Consider the following 20,791-nt stretch of genomic DNA (forward strand, 5'->3'; position numbering starts at 1 on the left):
TATTTATTTTCTAGTTCTTGGTAAGCATTTTGCATATATTATCTCACTTGTTTAAGAAATTTATACATTCCAAACCTGTCAACACATAACACAGCCTACTGCAAAACGAAAACATTTAAAAAGGGCATGATAGCTCAGCACAAGAAATAGTTCCTTCTAAAACAATCTCTCACTGGAAATCAGGTATAGGTCAAACATATGTGTGTGAGTGTGTGTATATAAAATATCTAACATATACATAAATATCAGACAAACCGACTACCTGAATGACTGTTCTCTTAAAACCAACTCAAATCCTCTTGGAAAATGACCGTAAAAAGTGTGTGTGTGTGTGTGTGTGTGTGTGTGTGTGTGTGTGTGTGTGTGATTTTCTTCCCATGAAATGCCTGAATCTCTGTTGAAACTTGGCATTATATTTAAAATCAATATTAGAAAGGCAGAAATGCATCTATTACCAATTCATAAAACATTGTTAGCTGAATTATCCATAACCTGAAAATGACTTTAATAATAGTCATATATTCTTGGGAAAAAAGGGAAAAGAAATATAATATCAATTTAATATATCATAAATCAAAAGTCTTATAATAAAAGTTAACAAATAGAATTAAGTATACTAGTTTCAACTTATACCACACTTTTATAAAAACCACTAAATTGAGTAATAAATGTCTAATATCAATAAATTCAGCTAGCATTCTTTTAAAAAATATAAATATTTACATTTCTTCCATCTATTCACTTTTAACCCAATATCCTCAGATTGCATTTAGAGATCACAAAATAAATGAAATTACTGACACATTTTGGTAAAACTTTCTCACCATCTCCTCTCATAAACACTGTGGCATTATAGCAAAATTCAGTACTAAATAGCAGTCAGACAAATTTAACTTTCCTTTAGTATCTAAATATCTATTTGGTACAGTCAAGTTAACAGCAAAATAAAAGAGAAATATTTAATTTCATTACTTTAACTCCTTCCATACACTATACAAAACTTAAGATTGAGTGGGTTACAAATGGATGCTTTACTGGCTTATGCTCACATCCAGTAGATGATAACAGCATCTTTGGCACAAAAATTGAGCAACCACAACCTACGTATTTATTCTATAACATGTAAATATCACACTGAATTGACAAAAATTTGTGATATTTACATGTCACAGAACTGTGTTTAGAGTGTTAACTCCACAATGTACACACTGACTACAGATTCCAATCCCAAGAATAAACTAATCCTGGGTGTACTTAAAAACTAGGATGGAAACTAGGAAAAGATCAACTGATTTTTACGTAGATTTCTTTTTACCTTAAATAGTAAAATGGAACACATCCAATCTTTCCAAAATATGTTATAAGCTTCACATTCTGCCAGAATTTGCAAATCTGAATATTTAAAGTATATGTATTAATATTATCCTAAAATGAATTTCTAGAATTCAAGGAATTAAATTTCCTCTATGGTATATTTGTAAATATGTGACTTTTGGGTATAATCTGTTACTTATTATAACTCATACTCTAAGTTTTATAAACATTTAACACTTATGTCACCAGTAAAAAAATCAAAATTTGTGCACCAATGGTATAAGCAAGGGACTATGCTTGTTATGCATTATCATCTCTATACATTAAAACCTCAATCATACTCAAACAAATTCACTAAAGTGTGGTTTTCAATCTGCTAACTATGCATTCCATAATAGCCTGTAATTATTAAAAACTGACAAGAAAGCTACGCCACCTGTGTTTATGTGAAGCCAGGTAATGAAAAAAACAACAACGCTGTCATCACCTCTCAATTCCTGATTGCATTATCAAAACTGTAGCCGAGTTTGGCATCTGGGTGTGACCTTGTTAACTGCTAGGGTAATTAAATTTATTCTATTGGGAAAAAGGATGATAAATTATTAGCAAGAAGATTTTGTTCACATTTTATTAAATTGGCCTGTCAAAGGGTTGGCCAAATTATCAAGGGCCTCATTTATTGGAGGCCAGCCATATTGCCACATCTGTTACAATTATTTATAATTTCAGCAGTTGAAAACCAACTGAGTTAGGCATCCGCCATGTAAAGTAATTTACAAATTATCTGATGAGGGAGTGTTTTAGCTTCTCCCTCATTTCTAGCCAGCAGAAAGCCGCGCTGTAATTACAGAACACGATTAGGTTCTTTGGGGAACTTATCTTGCACTCATAGCCATAGTAAGATGCAGCAAGAACATATGGAGGAGCTTGTGCTTCTACTCCCTGAAGCTCGTGACCCGCCTGCCGCTGAGCCCTTGAGTTGAATTTGAATGAGAGTGCCATGGCTAATGTTCTACACATGCACCATTTATGCCACAAAACAAATCGGATCACTGTTAATTATGAAGCAGCTATAATCAGGCCTTCACATCTGTGTAATGTGAAGCGCAGTAGGCTGTATTCCAATAATGTATGACTACCTTTGGGTCGCAAATTGCGAGCCATATTGCCTCAGTAGTAGTTACTGAATTCAAAGTAACTCCTTTGATAAAAGCCCATCACATGGATATTTTTATCCAGCTTTATATGAAAAAAAAAAAGCAAATCCACAAGCCTTTCTTTATCAGCTATTGACCAGAACAGTTAAAGCATATGGCACAAGTTCATTAATGAACACAGAGCACTCTAATTTAATGAAACCACTTGAGCTATAAAAATCAGATTTAGTTAATTCCCTCTTTCCCATTTTTTCATATTTACCCTAAACCTAGGATTCTACTTAATATTACAAGTTATCAAAACACACATTACATTTTTTACAAATTTATAAAGAATATAAAAAGCTCATACTATTAATAACCTTAAAGAAGGCAATAATAGGTTTTTTATTTTTACAAATTGATTTTCATCACAAATTTCATGTAAGAAAGCATAAAGTATTTGTTTTTTTAGAAAGTAAAGCCTAGCAGCTGTATTCAAACAAAAAATGCTCTTTATTCCAGGAGAAATTTTTCTGCAGAAAGGCAGCTAAACAAGCTGCACCCAGATGGCAAACCAGCTACAGTTTAATTAATCCACAAAAAGCCATTCAGATTTCAGTAAGGGTAATGTAATTTTGAATAATAGTAGGGAAAAAAAATCACTAAACATTCTTAAGTTTTATTATAGCGGCAAAAGAAGTGCCACTATAGAGTAGTTAAAGTTGTGCTGCAGTTTCCATTATATATGCTAAATTTCTAGATTTTAATATCTTAGGTTGTTTCATTCTGCTTGGAACTTAAAAGTATGCTTAAAATATCAGAATATCTATTGGCAGCACTTTTTTCAAAGCAGAAATACTTTATTTTTCATGGAGAATAGTGGAATTGCATGATTACAATGAGTTCAAATTTTGTGACTATAATAAACAAAGAGCTTTAGAAAAAAGATTTATAATTAAGATTTACAAAACATAAAGACTCCAAATTTTTCTTTTAAATAAAAATGTTCTTCATTTATCAAGGCTAAAACTTATGTCATTACATTATATTTTATTAAGTTGTTTTCTCCTGAAGGTTGATTAAATATGAAACTATCAAAAGATCAGTTCCCTTATACTTGTGTGGCTATGTCTACATATACAACTGAATTAAAAATATAAATTACAGAATATAATTAAATCAAACAACAAATTACAAGGCAGTTTTCATTTAAAATATTGGTGTAAAATAAATCGAGTCAACTTTTCAAAATGAGCTTACATATATATAAATCTGAAACTAGTTAAGTGTGAAAATAAGATGGTAATAAGTATCATTTAAAAGTACTTTATATATGGCACTTTGTCTTAATATATTAAAAATTATTTTGACCTTGTAACAGTAAAATACCTAGAGAAAGTATAAGATTGACAATCTTCCATATGGAAAATATGAAAAAAAGTAAAAATTAAGAAAGCAAATAAAAGCAAGCCAATTATTAACTCTGGCATAGTATTTCCCAGTTACAGTATGACAAAGCTTAACCGCAGTCTGAGACTAAAGTTAAGGTACTACAATCGGATCTCCCTGCCACCTGAGAAATTAAAATATGTTACTTGGTGCCAAATAGTCACTATCAATAACAGACCCTCTGATTGGCAAAAAACAAAGCTAACTACCTCTGACATTTTTTTCCCCTTTGCAGTGCTGGAAAATTGGACAAAATCAATCTAGCACTATTAAAGAAAAGAACTCGTTAGTCCACATGCAAGTATTCCACATCACAATTAGATATTCCCTTCTAAATGTTAACTCTTCACTGTTCCTACTTCCCACTTCCTGGAATTGTTATATCAAAAAATTTTGCCCTTTTACCACTATTTGCCTTGAATTCACTAGAACTAATCTCATTATGCCTTTTGTATCTATTAATGTGAGTCACCAAAAGAGCCCTAATACCCATGTTAATTCTTATGGAATTGTCATTCTCTCATGCTAGTTATGAATTATTTTTAAAAAAATAAAACACAGAAACCCAGGAAAAATGAACAAGAAGCTTACAGATTTAAAGTCAAACTAAACAGACAGATTTGGAAAGAACCAAATACACATAAATAATTCATTGCCACCCCTTGCTCTATTCTCCCTCTCACCATTCATAATTAGACATGGTTTGAACTTCTCATTGCCTCCTCCATGTCCACTCACTTCTTCCATATTTTCCAGTGCTGTGTCTCTGCACTACATTCTGAGTAATTTCATCAGCTTTATAGTCTAATTTTCTAATTCTTCCATTGGCTCAATAGCTCATCGTACAAGGCTATTCTTATTAACAAAACTAGATAAAGGCAGTATAAGAAAGCTACACAACAGACCAATTTTATTCATAAATAGAGATTAAAAACAGACTAAATAAGGGTAAAATGAATGAAGCAGTATAAAAAAGGTTGGAAATGCCCAGGTATGAAAAGACAGAACATTTTATAAAATTTACGACCCATTCATGGTATTTGCTTATCAGGCTTGGTAACCTGATAAAAGTGTATCTATAAGAAACTATGGTTAACTTCATTCCTAACAATGAAATATTAGAAATCTCTTTTAAATTAGGAACAAGGCAATGATAGCCACTCTAACCACTTCCACTGAAAGTTCATCTGGTAAAGTGTATAAAGATTAGTATAACAGGCCGGACGCGGTGGCTCACGCCTGTAATCCTAGCACTCTGGGAGGCTGAGGCGGGCGGATCGTTTGAGCTCAGGAGTCCGAGATCAGCCTGAGCAAGAGCAAGACTCCGTCTCTACTAAACATAGAAAGAAATTATATGGACAGCTAAAAATATATATAGAAAAATTAGCCGGGCATGGTGGCGCATGCCTGTAGTCCCAGTTACTCGAGAGGCTGAGGCAGTAGGATTGCTTGAGCCCAGGAGTCTGAGGTTGCTGTGAGCAAGGCCGACGCCACGGCACTCTAGCCCGGGCAACAGAGTGAGACTCTGTCTCAAAAAAAAAAAAAAAAAAGATTAGTATAACATACTAAGAATTTTAAGAAAGAAACAAAACTGCCATCATGTACAGACTACATAGATAAGGCTATACAGAAAACTCAGACAAATGTACAACAATAACAGGATTAATAAGAGATGAGCAGGGTGGCTAGATATAAGATAAACATTTAAAAATCAATTGCATTTCTATGCACAGGAAACAAAATCTAATAAAATGCAGACAGCTAAAATACCAACAATAAGGTAAGCTACTTGGAAATAAATCTAGTAAGAGGCATGTAAAACCTCTATGGATAAAACTACAAAACTTTATTAAAATATATTAAAGAAGAACTAAATTAAAGGAGACATAGTATATTCATGCATAGAAAGATTTAAAATGGTAAGGATGTCAGTTCTGCTCAAATTAATCCCCAAAAAGTTTTTCAGGGAACTTGATAGCTGGTTACAATACTATATTGAAGAGCAAATGATCAACACTATCAAAAACACTGATGCAGAAGAATAAGGTGATGAGGCTTGTCATATTAGTTACCAAGACTCATTAGAAAGTTGTAATAATAACATGCTTGAAGGTGCAGACCCGGGGAGGTGGGGGGGGGGAGGGGATGGAGGTATGACTACATGATGAGTGCCAGGCACACTGTCTGGAGAATGAGAATGGACGCGCTTGGGACTCTGACTCGGGGGGATGGGAGGAACATGGACAATGTATATGACCTGAACTTATGTACCCCCATGATGAGCTGAAATAAAAAAATAAAAAATAAAAAAAAAAAATAAATCAAAGGCATTCAAATAAAAAAAAAAGTTGTAATAATAAATTCAGAGCTATTGTTTGCAAGATTAAAAAATGACTCAATGTAAATAAAAGAGACCAGAAATGGACCCATATAAACAGTCAATAAAAAATGTCAGAGGTAGCACTGTAGATCACTGACAAAAAGTGATTATTAGCAGAATAAATAGTGTTGACATAAAAAGATATCCAGATTTTTTAAAAAATTAAACCAAATTTTATACCAAGCACAAAAATCAATTTAAGGTAAAATTTCTTATTCAAGATACAATATACACAAACTGTAAGAAAAAAACATTGAGAAACTGAACTCTATTAAAATTAATAACTTCATTTTTCAAAAGATATCATAAAATAAGTGAAAAACAGAAAACAAAAACAAAAAGATATTTGCAACACACAACTGATAGCTGAGACTGCTGGCTGATGTCTAAATCCATCTCCTCCTTTTGGAAATAGGCACATATTTCCCAATCTTCTTTGCAAATACATAACATATAGATAGAGAATTGAGTTCTGGCCAATGGTATGCCGGCAAAAGTGATATGTACCATTTCTAAGCCTGACTCATAATACCTTCTAAATGTGATTCTCTAGGCTTTTTTACCCTCTGGCTGGCTGGAGTAGAGATGACCCCAGGACAACTTAGCCATGTTTAAAGGTAGTGGATCCATATGATGAAAACATCCTAGGTGTCTAAATCACTGCTTAGAAGTTGAAAGCCCAAGTAATATCTGCAGTGGATTGTTATGTAACAGGCCACATAGATTTGGGGTTATGTATTTCAGAAGCCAACATTATGTTAAATAATATAATAGCCAACAAAAGACTAATATCCAAAATAAAGAACTTCAACAAAAAGACAAACCTCCTAATAAAATATGGACATGAGACACAGAAATTTCATATAAGGTAAACATAAGATGCTCAAGATCATTAGCAATCAAAGGAGTACAAAATTAAAGCAGAATGAGATATCATTTTATCCTTTTTAATAATACAACTAAGAAGTCTAAATTTGAGACAGCCACCCTGGCAAAAAATTTGCCTGTGACAGGCAATTTCACCCTCAGCAATAAATCCTAGAGAAAGTCTTAACATGTGAGTCAGAAGACATGTATTACTACAAAGTTTATAGCAGCAGTGTGTAAAAATTGAAATACAAAAAAAAAATTAATTTACAAAGGATTGATAAGGTATCTTAGTCTGTTATGATAAATAATACAATATTTAACCTGGCCCTGTTGAGGAATGCTTCCTGGTTCATAGACAGCACTGTCTTGCTGTGTCCTCACATGGTGGAAGGAGTGAGGGGTCTCTCTCAGGCATCTTTTATAAGGGCACTTAATCCCATTCATGAGAGTGGAGGTTCCCAGTGTCGCAAATCCAAATACCCTCCAAATGTTCTAAACTTCTAATATCCCCACATTAGGAACTAGGCTTCAAAATATGAATTTGGGGGGGGGGACAAAAAAATCAGACTATAGCATAAATAAATTGTAGTTTATTCATACAATAGGCTGTTGTATAGAAGGGGAAAATAATTACAGCTACACTTAATAGCAATGAATTCTCTCACAAAAATAAAATTCAAAATGAAAGACCTCGTGGCAGAGTATAATATATGTAGATGACGATATTTTTAAGGTTTAAATAAAAGCAATGCAAAATAATTTGTTAAGAAAAAATAGTTTTAATAGGCAGGAATTAATAAACACAAAATCCAAAGCAGTAATTATCTTCAGGAAAAAAAGTGAGATCAGTGAAGAGCCATAGGTGTCACCAAGAGTATTGACAATAGTTACTAGTGAGTACACGGGTATTACATTTATTCTTTTATAGGTTTCATATATTTTATAATAAAAATTTTTAAAAATAAAATGAGAATACAAGGGAAAACAACATAAAGAAAATTCTCTCCAACTGAGGAAATAAAGGAATAGAGAATAACCATGAAAAGAAATAAAAATAAACAAGTCTATGGTTAAAATCTGTAACTCTGTTCTTATGGTCCTGCCATTAGCCACATGGTGTGTATCTCATTCATAGATAAATATACTAAATTTAAGGCTTAGGTTTCTCTCTTGTCCTCAACTGCAAGATATTCCTCCAAGGTAATATACCAAATACTTCTGCATGAAAAAGATAAACAATCAGTTTGAGATAAGAATAGGCAGTCACTCAGAATTCAGCTAGTTAAGAGAATGGAGCTAAGAAATCAAAGGTCACAGGTTTCAATCCCATGTGAACCAATTAGCTTTGCCCTTTTCTATGGCAAAGACTATCAGTTAGCTCACCAACAGCTCAGATTATAAGTAAGATCAGGAGAAAGAAAAGATAAATCACCACCAATACAAGGAAAAAAATCTCAAATTTACCAACACAATATAAGAAGTGTCTTCTATATAATAATTAAAAGGGCGGCCTTGCAAAAATTAACAGGAAGATATCTAATCTCCAGATTTCCTAGTATCAGTTAAAGATCAATCCTATGAGTTCTGTTTTACACAACTTCTGAAAAGAGCTGAACAGACGGAAAAGAGATGTAAATCTTTCTCTTTCAAAACTGCTTTGAGAATCTGCTTTTACAGAGTTCCTGAGTTAACAGCAAGAGAACAAGCTTCAGGCCTCAGTCATATCTTGAAAACAGAGTCAGATCTCCTGCGATAATTCTGTCTCCAAGGAAAGGCAGGCAAGCCAACTCTTAGACTTCAACAGCCTGCCACCAGAAGAAAGTAAGGAGCAGATGCAGCAGTTTCTCACAGCCACTTCTGTTATCAACTGACAGCAATCACTATTTTTTTTTCCTTTCTCTTTGTCCCCATAAAATCAGCAAGCCACCAATCCTGACACCCTCCCCCCACCCCTTTCTTTGGGATGCCACACTACCTCCCTGCTCTCCTCTTTTCTCTCTCTCCTTCTAAGAAGATAAAGTACACTTTTTTAATTTTATGTATCCTAATCCTCTGCATGAGAAATTTTTCTCCAACCACACTATCAACACCCACTAAGTTTTCCAGTTTTACATTTGGTGGTCCACATGGGGAAGGCAAGTCACAGGGAGACTGAAACTGAGTCACTTACTTCTCTGCCTCCACACAGGAAGAAATCACTTTTCTCCCCTGAGAGGGGACTGTGGCAGAGGAGGGAGTCCTCTGAAAGGGGATTGTTTCATTCTTCTACCTCCAGGAGGGAAGCTGCTTTGGTCTTAGAACTGCTCCCTCCTCTGCCACAGTTTCTAGGACATCCTTCTCAGTGCCTTTAATATCATTTGGAATTTGGTAAGTCTCTTGGTCTCTGGAAACTTTGGGAATGGTCACATACATACACAAGGGGGAAAAAAGGGATAATGGGACTGACAGCAGCCCTGAGAATAGAAAAAGCTTTTCAAATAGTGGCTGCTGCTATAAAAGAGCTTTTCCAGAGACAGGGTTACTCAAAAGGCCCAAGCAAGAAGACACCAAGACCACTGAGCCCTGCATCTGTAATTACATTCAGTGTGTATGAATTAAGTCCTCAAATTAAACAGAATAGAATGGATTTTAAAACCATGACTCAACTTTATGGTATCTACTAGAGACACACTTAAGATTAAAGATACAAATACGTTGAATGTAATAGCATGGCAAAAGATACAACATGCAGTTACCAAAAGAAAGCTGAGGCCGGGCGCGGTGGCTCACGCCTGTAATCCTAACACTCTGGGAGGCCGAGGCGGGTGGATCACTCGAGGTCAGGAGTTCAAGACCAGCCTGAGTGAGACCCCGTCTCTACTAAAAATACAAATAAATTATCTGGACAACTAAAAATATATATATAGAAAAAATCAGCCGGGCATGGTGGCTCATGCCTGTAGTCCCAGCTACTCGGGAGGCTGAGGCAGAAGGATCGCTTAAGCCCAGGAGTTTGAGGTTGCTGTGAGCTAGGCTGACACCACGGCACTCACTCTAGCCTGGGCAACAGAGTGAGACTCTGTCTCAAAAAAAAAAAAAAAAAAGAAAGCTGAGGTGGCTATACTAATATTAGACAAAATAGGCTTTAAGACAAAAAATTATCACTATAGCTAAAGAACATTTTGTAATGATAGAGGGTCAATTCACTGGGAAATGATAACAATTATAAATATATATGCACTGAACAACAGAGTCTCAAAATATGCAAAGCAAAAACTGACAGAATTAAAGAGAGAAATAGACAATAATAACAGATAAAACACCTGGAAAGAAAATCAGCAAGTGTATGGAAGACTTGAAGAACACTACAAGCCAATTAGACCTTAAAAAAACATATGGAACTGAAAGAGAAAATAGACAAATCTAAGAGTACAGATAGAATAAGCAGAGATAATCTATACAGATAGATAAAGCCTGAACAACACTATCAACACATTTGACCTAAATGACATTTATAGAATATTCTACCCATAAAAGTAAAATACATATTCAAGAATTCAGTAAATGAGTACATCAGACTACCACAACAGAAGAGAGATTGAGTAAACTTAAGAAAATATCAAAAAAAAAAAAAAAATCAATGTTGAAGCCAAGAGAAAAAAATCTTTGAAAATATCAAAAAGAGCTCAAGAGATAAGTGGAATGTAATAAAAAGGTCTAATATGCATGTAACTGGAATCCCACAAGGACAGGAGAGAAAGAATGCACAGAAGCCATATTTGAAGACATTTTTACCAAGTGTTTTCTAAGAATATAGAAAACCATAAGCCTCAGATAAAAAAAGCTCTTTATACCCCAAATCAGGAAAAACAGAAACACCACCACACTTAAACAAGTCATACAAAAACTTCTGTAAAACAAAAATAACAAGAAACTATAAAAAGTAAATAGACAATGGACACATTACCCTCAAAGGAACAAAAATAAGATAGAGATATGACTTCTAAATACAAAATACAGAGGCTAGAAGACAAGGCAGATTATCTTTAAAATGAATAAAGAGAAGAGACTGCCAATCAACAATTCTATCCATCTGGAAAATGCCCGTCAGAAATGAAGGCAAGGCCAGGCTCGGTGGCTCACGCCTGTAATCCTAGCACTCTGGGAGGCCGAGGCGGGTGGATCACTCGAGGTCAGGAGTTCGAGACCAGCCTGAGTGAGACCCCGTCTCTACTAAAAATACAAATAAATTATCTGGACAACTAAAAATATATATATAGAAAAAATTAGCCGGGCATGGTGGCGCATGCCTGTAGTCCCAGCTACTCAGGAGGCTGAGGCAGAAGGATCGCTTAAGCCCAGGAGTTTGAGGTTGCTGTGAGCTAGGCTGACGCCACGGCACTCACTCTAGCCCAGGCAATAAAGTGAGGCTCTGTCTCAAAAAAAAAAAAAAAAGAAATGAAGGCAAAAGAAAGACATTCTCCACTAAATACAAAATGAGAGAATTGATTCTGAGCAGACATCCAGTAAAAGAAATACTAAAGGGGGTGCTTAAGGCAAAAGGCAAAAGATACTAGAGAGAAACATAGAATTGCAATAAAGAGTGAAAAACACTTAAAAGTATAAAGATTCTAGATGAAATTTATATTTTATAATAATAATGTCTTAAAAGGTAAAAATTCACATAGAATTAAAATGTAAGACAAAAATAATAAGAGGTGGAGATAAATAAGTTTGAGTGTATTAAGTTCCCTGCATTGTACAGAAGTGATAAAAAGTAAGTTCAAGTACACTCTAAAAACTCAACGAATAGGAAGTTCCACTTACAGTAACAGCAGAGTACATCCTATCAGATTAAACTTATTGCACATTACCATTTAACACATTAACTGCCACATGAGCTGTACTTAAGTCATGCTAGTTTTGAGCCCAGGGCCTTGAGGAGCATATATAACTCACACATCTCTTCACCTTGGGAGCTGTGCGAACTATTTTCCAAGTTGCATATAACTCATGTACAGAAAACAATAAAAAATAACATATTTTTCATTAAATTAGAAAGGATTGTTTTGTTTTCGAAGTTTGTATTCTATTTTCATAATTAAACCCTGTGGCCCCAAGGAAAAGTTGTTTTTTTTTTTTTGTCTAGTGTGGCAGGGAATGTGTTAAATTACAAGAAAAATGTAAAAACAGCTGCTAAAGGGCAAGAGAGAATATCTTGGTCAAACTCAAGGAGACCTAAAGATGGAATTAGAGTATGATTTTAAATGAGCTATTTTAACTATTATAACAAGGACCTAAATAAAACTGTCTGCAAGAAAAGAACAAATAGGAAAACCCCACAGATATACAAAGTATAATAATAAATCAAATTAAAATTCTAAAACTGAAACACTATTTGCAGATACTTCACAGACAACACTTCAGTAAATTGGAGATGAACAGAAATGCTATTTAACTTGAATATAAATTAATAGAGATTATCTAATCTAAATAACATAGGTATAAAAATATTTTTTTTAAATGAGCAGAGCTTCACTCATCTGTGGGACATTGAAATGTCTAACATAAGTGAAATGAGAATCCCAAAAGGAGAAGAGAGAGAAGAGAAATCAAAAAAAATTTGAAAAAACTGTCAAAAATATTTTCCAATTTGGTAAAAAAAAATTTTTTTTTAATCAAGAAGCTCAGCAAACTACAAGAAGGATGAATACCATGCAAATCATACTTGAGAGCATCATACTTTAAATGGTTACAGTCAAAAGCAAAATCTTGAAAACAAAGCTTAAAACAGACATTACATTTAAGTTAACAATGAAATGAATTCAGGCTGACTTATTAGCAGAATCTATAGAGTCCAGAAGACAGAAAAGTAAAACTTTTAAATTGCTCTGAAAAGTTTTAAAAAAAGTTAACCCAAAAGGAAGGCAGGAAAAAAGAGAAGAACAAAAAAACTGGATAAACAGAAAACAAATGATAAGGTGGTATACCTAAACCTAATAATATTAATAATTATATTACATTTAAGTGGATTAACTGCAATGAAGAGGAAGAAAGTATCAGAATGGATTAAAAAAACAGGATCCAAATATTAACATATATACTTTAAACGTAAAGACATCTATACGCTGAAATTAAAAAGATGGGAAAGGTATATTCTGTAAAGTATAGCCATTAAAGGGAAGAATTGGCCATACTAACATCATAAAGGTAGATTTCAAGTCAACAAAATATCATAATTAAAAGTGTTATTTTATATTGAGAAAGGATTCAATTAATTACAAAGATATAGTAATCCTAATTATGTACACACATAATAAAACAGCTTTAAAATACATGAAGTAAAAATTGAGAAAATTTAAAGGAGAAACAAAATTTTACAATCATATTGGGAGATTTTTAATGCCTCTCTCTTAAGTAATTGATAGAAAAACTAAACAAAAAAATTAGAGATATAGAAGATCTGAACACTGTCAACCACAATGACATAATTAGTATTAATATTTAAGGAGCTTTTCACCTACTAGTTGCAAAATACAAATTATTTTCAAGTACATATGTATGTTCACCAAAATATGCTGGGCCATATGATAAATCTCAATAAATTTCAAAGCATAGTAATTTTATAGAGTGACCACAATGGAAGTAGATTAGAAATCAGAGACAATAAGATATACAGGAAAACACACACACACACACACACACACACACACACACACAAATATTTCAGAAGTAAATAATACACTTCTAAGTAACCAAAGGGCCAAACAGAAAATCACAAGGGAAATAAGAAACATTTCTAACTGAATGCTTGTTTGTAGAAATTGACAAGTTGACACTAAAATTTCTGCAAAAAAGCAAAGGAACAACAACCTGCAGAATATTCTTGGGAAAGAGTAAAGTAACTTACACTACCCTCATTTCAAAAGTTGCTATATTTCTCACCTGTAAAATGGAGGAAAAAAAAAAGTTGCTATAAAGCTACATATAGTGTTTACAACCTAACTGATCACAATCAATTACAGATTCCTTTGTTCCTTCTCCACTCCCACTGCTTCACTTAACCAGTCTTAAAAAAAAAAAAAAGCATCATATATGAGTAGGTATATTTCTGGACTCTATTCAGTTCTGTTGATTATTTTGTCAATTGTTATGCTAATACCACATTGTCTTGATTTTTTTGCTCGATAAATAAGTCTCAAATCAGGAAGCATAAGTCCTCTTATAAGTTCTTTATGAAACTTGATTTTGCTCTTCTAGGTTCTTTGCATTTCCCTATAAATTTCAGAATTGACTTTTTAATTTCTTTTGGAAAAAACAGTCTCCTGGGAATTGATTGGGATTATATGATAGATAGATCAATTTAGGAAGAACTGCATTCTCAACAATATTGCATCTTCTGGTTGATGAATTTGGCAACTTACACTATACACAAAAACAATTCTGAATAAATTGTGAATGTAAATGACAAAAGCAAAGTTTTAAAATTTTTTGAAGAAAATAGAGGTGCAAACATTTCTGTCTTGGGGATAAGTATTTCTTAAATGAGATACCAAAGCACTAGCTATAAAAGATTAATTTACCTAAATTAAAATTAAGAACTTATTTAATTTCAGTTCATCAAATGATACCCTAAAGAAAATGAAAAGCCAAGGTACACACTGATATATCTGCCACACATTTAACTTACTGGGGATTAATATCAAGAACATATAAAGAACTTTTGTAAAACAACAAGAAAAAAATCCAATAGAAAAAAGGACAAAAGACATAAACAGATGTTTCACAGAGGAGGATGCACACTGACTAGTAAGCATTTGATGATTTGTTCTATCAGAGATTAAGTATTAAGACCAAAATAAAATTTTATTTTATATTCATTCAGTTGGCAACAAATTAAGAAGTCTGACAACAGTAAATGTTGAGGAGGACATGAATCAACCAGATCTCTTATACATTGTTGGTGGGAGTAAAACTGACAAAACCATTTTGAAAAATAAGTCATCAGTACATTGCAAAAGTAACATTTTCCTACCCTACAATCCAGGATTTCCATTCCTAGATACGTAATCCACAAAAAATGCATGCACATGAACACAAAGAATCATGTACAAAAATGTCAACTGCATCATTATTTGTAACAGCAAAATCCAGAATTAACCAATGTAGTCATCTAGAGATGCATAGATAAGTAGTTACAATATATTCACATATAACAGAATATTTTAAAACAGTGAAAATAAACAGCTTTATTGAACAACATAATGAATCTTAGTAATATAATGAGTCAAAATTGCCAAAACCCATATAATACGTATTATACCATTTTCATAAATGACGAAACTAAACAATAAAATGTTTCCCCATAAATATATATGTGATAAAACTTTTAAAAAATAATCAAAATGGTAAATATTAATAGTTTAGGGGTTATGTCTGGTGAGAGAATCAAAGCATCAGATTAGGGAAGAACATACAATAGATGTAAATCATTAGTAACATTCTAGTCTTTGGATGAGTTAGTGAGATCAAGGATGTATATTATAATAAACAAACAAATTAAATAGGCCTAGGCATATAACATAATAGTGTGTCATGTCATAAATGTATGATTAGTCCAATTCTGTCCAAAAAATGCAATCAATATAATACAAATTAAAAAATTTTTGTCTTAAGTTTGAGGTATTGGCAAGACAGATGTGCTGGCTTCAAAAATTACTGTTGAAGAATCATCAATAAACATTTAAGCACCTAATTTCCTGTTTGTTTTCATTCCATTTCTGAATTAAATTAATAAATTTAAAATTTAAGAAAACACTAAGTGCCTTAAAAATACTTAAATAAATTTATAGAAAGAGTTTTTTTTAAAAAGATATTTATAACTGAAAGTTACAGTGAAGATTATCTTAAAAAGGTACCATTTAACATTTTCTATATGCCAAGTTCTGCACTAGACATGCACTATGTTATTAATCCTCATAAAACTCTATGACATTGATACCATTAATAACATTTTGTGTATGAGGAAAGTAGATAAAAGGGTTAAGAAATTTGTTCAAGTACACAAAGCTCACAGGCAAAGCTGTAATTTAATCTCAGATTTATTTGAATCCAGATCCTTCATATTTATACCATAGGAAATACTAAGAAAGGTCAAATGACCTGTCCAAAATCACCCATCAAGATAGTGGCAGAATCAGGACTAATAGATATTAAGTACGCATACCAGGCATTATGGCAGGTACTTTATGAGACTTACTGTTAGGTACTCTTTACATTCCATTATCTCATTGAGTTAGAAAGTGTCAAAATGGGCATGACCTATTAATTTGCTCTTCAATAATGTGTATCAAGCAAATGATTCATCACAATAACTATACTTGATATACTTTGTATTTTGACATGTATTTGTATATGAATCTGTAATGTATTATATTAATATAATATTCACGTCTACAAGGAGTAGAAAAATAGTATAATGCAAAACTATCTGCAGACCTTTATCTTCCAATGTATGCAAATCTGTTTTACTCAATTGTAGGAGATGATTTAATTTCATATTATACTGGGTAACATTTTTAGAAAATGTCTCTCACCTGTGCTGAGTGGTCTGAATCATTTTCTTGAGGTAAAGAATAAGGTGCTCCCTGGGATTCCTGAAGTTGTTCTTTTAATTTAGCATTTTCTTGCTCTTTTTGAAAGAGCTGATCCTGAAGATTAACAACACTTTGCCGAAGCACAGCTTCATTCGATTTTGTGGTCTCAAAACAAATATGCAACTCATTGTAAAGCTGTTTCAAAAAATATATCCGAATTATATTAGTAATCAATAAAATAGTTATGCCTGTATATACATACATATGTATACACACATTTATATATACATAAGGACTGTATATGACATAGTCCTTGCTTTCAGGTTATTTTAATACTCTGAGAGAGAAAGAAGATATAAACACAAGGAAAACTAAATAATATCACCAAATAGCAATGAAAAACAACTGATGTCAAAAGGCAACATGTATTATTGGCCAGTGTAACATAGGAAAAGAGTGTTAAATTTCTAAAGAGGAAGAAAATACTTTACACTAGCCACATTAACCTTGGAGGGCTTTATGAAAAAGGATTTAAACTGAGTCATGACAGTATTATTGGAATTGACCAAAAACAAAAAGTCATTCTAAAAATGACGTAGATGTGAAAAAATTATGAACAGTGATAAGAAAGGATAGAAAGGAGAATGAGGTATGACAGTCTAACTGGACTTAATATATACAGTTAAAAGAAAACAAAGAAAAACAAGGAATATTTCATTGAAGGTTGATTAAGGTTCACTGATACATTCCTACTTAGTATAATTTAGTATCTACCCCTGAGGAGGGGCAGAAGGAACAGTAAGAGACAAAGTCAAGCAATAAGATTGTAGATAGAATGTAAAGATTCTTCAATGTCATATTAAGGAGGATAGACTTGTTCTGTAGACAACAGGGAGTTACTGAAGACCTTGAACAGTGTGATAAAACAGAAGCAATGATCTGGAGGCTTGAAAGGTGACTTTAGATTTTTTTTTAAATCAAGGCAATATGAAGTAAATAAATTTAAAACTAGAGTTTATTAAAACTATAAGACAGTGTATGTTACATAGGTGGTGTCACACAGAGCATAACATAGGGTTATCAAGATGGTATGCCTCCAGTACTCATGAACTTGATTGTTGATGAAAACCCTAACTTATGATTGTGATTTAATGAGTTATATTTCAATCTGTGGTAACTGATTTACATACAGAATCTGTATGTATATCTGTGGCTAGGATGAGTGAAGGTCAGCCCTTCACTGCACAGTCACTTATTCAGTGAATCTTTAAACACTTTCTATTATTTGGGTGCTTCATTTAAGCTAACCTCCTTTTATCCAATTAGTACAAATTAATCTCTTTGAAAAAATACAAAATAATATTATTAAAGATTCACAGATTTCAAATATTTGAGAACCTATGGACATTAATAAGTTCTGACAAAGAAAAACACATAGCTTCTCTCCCAACTTCCAAGGTGTAGGCATGTTGCTAATGTGTGGTCAGGACTGAGGACCAATTTACTGGCCATTAGTGTCAAGAGTGTGGTAAACCTTACTCTTGGATTTCACATCTTGCAATCTTCCTTCACAAATATAAGGCCATGAATGAATAAGCCAAATCTTAATTTCTTGTCTCTTTTCTCTACCCTCTTTCATGCTTCATAAAATAGAGGACTAATAGCACACTTTGTGTTCCTTTGTTCTCTCTGCCATGCAGTTTAAGTAGTCGCACGTAATCCTATTTATAAGTTGCCCTGACTTGATCTGAAATCAATGAGTGGGTAACTCTAGACACTGGGGCAAACTGTCTTCCGAAAAGCAGGTGTAAAAGAACTGAGAAAGCCTGGAAAAGACTATCTAGACAAGCCCTGCTCCAGAAATTGGGACAAACTCTTATTCCTTAGCTCTTATTACAAATATACACCTTCTACTTGCCTGTTTTCTTTGATGGCTGACTGGACTTCACTTATGTAATAGTAATAAGATCACTTAGTTGTGGACTTAAGAGTACAGGAAGCAAAGCTATCCTCCAGCCATTTTTAAGTAAACTTGGTTAAAACAGCCTTTAATTAGATTAAACCTATCCTTATTTCTAGAGTGTTTTTTTGGTGACAAAGCCTCAGGGTAATAAAATGTTTATTTCTCTAGATCTTGCAAGGAGGTAAAAGTTTAGGATATTCCAGTGCCCTGGGTAGATACCATCATATTCTCATTCCATTAATAAAAGAGAGAGAAAAAAAAGTTCTTAAGTAGGTAACATCATAAACGCATTCATCTGCATAGCTTCTGGCATCATAAGTGTAACTTCTTCCCTCTTAGCATTCAGGATTCCTTATGGCAGTTCTCAGACTCTTTCCTGTATAATTTCTTTCCTCTAACAATCCAAAAATCTGGATGGATCAGAATTTTTTGCAAGATTCTGGCATTAAAAAAACAGGTAATCATATATTCCATTATATACTTTAGAAGTAGCAATGATTATAATTCACATGTAATTTATTATGCTTACTATATTCTTCATACTATTTTCTGTTAAAGAAATTAAAGTGGAAAAAGGTTACAAGGATCTCCAGGGGACAGAAAGCAAATCATCTCTAGAAATAGGAGCCCAAACTCCAAGTCCTTTAACTTCCCAAAATTTTATTAGTGTGGAAGACCAATATATTGATACTAATTGGTTTAAAAAACATTTTTCCAAATTTAGTAAGTATACTATAGTTATCCCTAGTTATCCATGAGGGATTGGTTCCAAGACCCAAGCAGATACCAAAATCTATGGATGCTCCAGTCTCTTACATAAATGGTATAATATTTGCAGATAACCTATGTACATCCTCCTGTGTACGTTAAATCATCTCTAGATTGTGTATAATACCTAATAAAATGTAAAAATTATATAAATAGTTGGCATACTATTTTTTGCATTACTTTTTACAGTTGTACTATTATTTTTTATTGCTTTTTTTCACATATTTTTGATCCACGGTTGGTTGAATCCATGAATGTGGAACCCTTAGATATGAAAGGCCAACCATGTTTTCAACATTGATTGAGACCATAAAATTGTTCAAGTGAAAACTAGATAATTTATAACTGAAAATGAGAAGAAAATACTGATTTACATGTAATTTAGATTAAAAGTATATATATATTAACTCCTTATTTTCCCAGATTGGTATTAGCTTGTGAAATATAATTATCATTAAATAGAACAAAAGGTTGTAAGATATATATTTAGTACCCAAAACATATTAGATGCTTTAGAAATCATAAATGCTGACATAATTCCTATAAATATTTAAATCATACACATATGTAATTTATATATTTAATATAAAAATATTAAAAGTTATATAAAGGGCCATATGCTCAGAGGAAAAGAACATACTAGCTTACTTTAATTTTTCTTGATGGTGTTTCTCTTTTAGAATAGCCTTCCACATTAAATGGTAGGTAGACTTGTGTATGAGATCAATGATTTGTTACAGAGACCTCTGGGAAAATATGACTTACCTCTTTCCTGTGCTTAAAAGCTTTTTCAGTTTTCTCTCTTCACCTTTGTTTCCCTTCCTCATTCCCCTCATCCTACCACTCTGGGCAACAGTTTTTATTTTTTAAGATAATTAAATGGATGTTATGATATAAATATACTTAAATGAGAAAAAAGGGGAAATGAAAGGGCAAGGAAAAAAGAGTGAAGAATTGTGAGAAAGAGAAAAAAGGAAATAGAAACTTCATTAGAAATAGTAAATTAAGAAGACCTAACTCTTAAAGAAGTTTAGTAAGAACTGGAAATAAATTGTTAGTGTAATATTATTTTTTAATTCAACTCACCTGAGTCTTACAGATAAACCCCAACTATTATTTGGAAATATTAAAATTACCCTACATGAAAATATATTTAAAAATCTGATTTTCTAAGTAACCAATTTCATCACATTGTTGCATGGGTTACAGATTATTCAAATTTATTGCAAAATCTAGAAAAATACATGTAGAAGAAGATTAAGGAAAAGTACCAAGTAAAATGCTCTAGAATAAGAATGAATAATTTAATGGAAATGAACACTAGAAGTCTGAA

At 32.8% G+C, this 20,791-nt stretch overlaps 1 protein-coding gene across 1 annotated transcript in view; it reads right to left on the reverse strand.

The window, feature by feature from the left end:
* CNTLN (centlein) overlaps positions 1-20,791 on the reverse strand; it is a 284,413-nt gene that overhangs the window by 164,549 nt on the left and 99,073 nt on the right. Inside the window, exon 8 of the mRNA XM_045562693.1 lies at positions 16,728-16,922. Coding sequence (XP_045418649.1) covers positions 16,728-16,922 — 195 coding nt within the window. The remainder of the gene's footprint in view (positions 1-16,727; positions 16,923-20,791) is intronic.

The sequence above is a fragment of the Lemur catta genome, chromosome 10 (genome assembly GCF_020740605.2).
Source record: "Lemur catta isolate mLemCat1 chromosome 10, mLemCat1.pri, whole genome shotgun sequence".
In the NCBI taxonomy this organism is placed as follows: Eukaryota; Metazoa; Chordata; class Mammalia; order Primates; family Lemuridae; genus Lemur; species Lemur catta.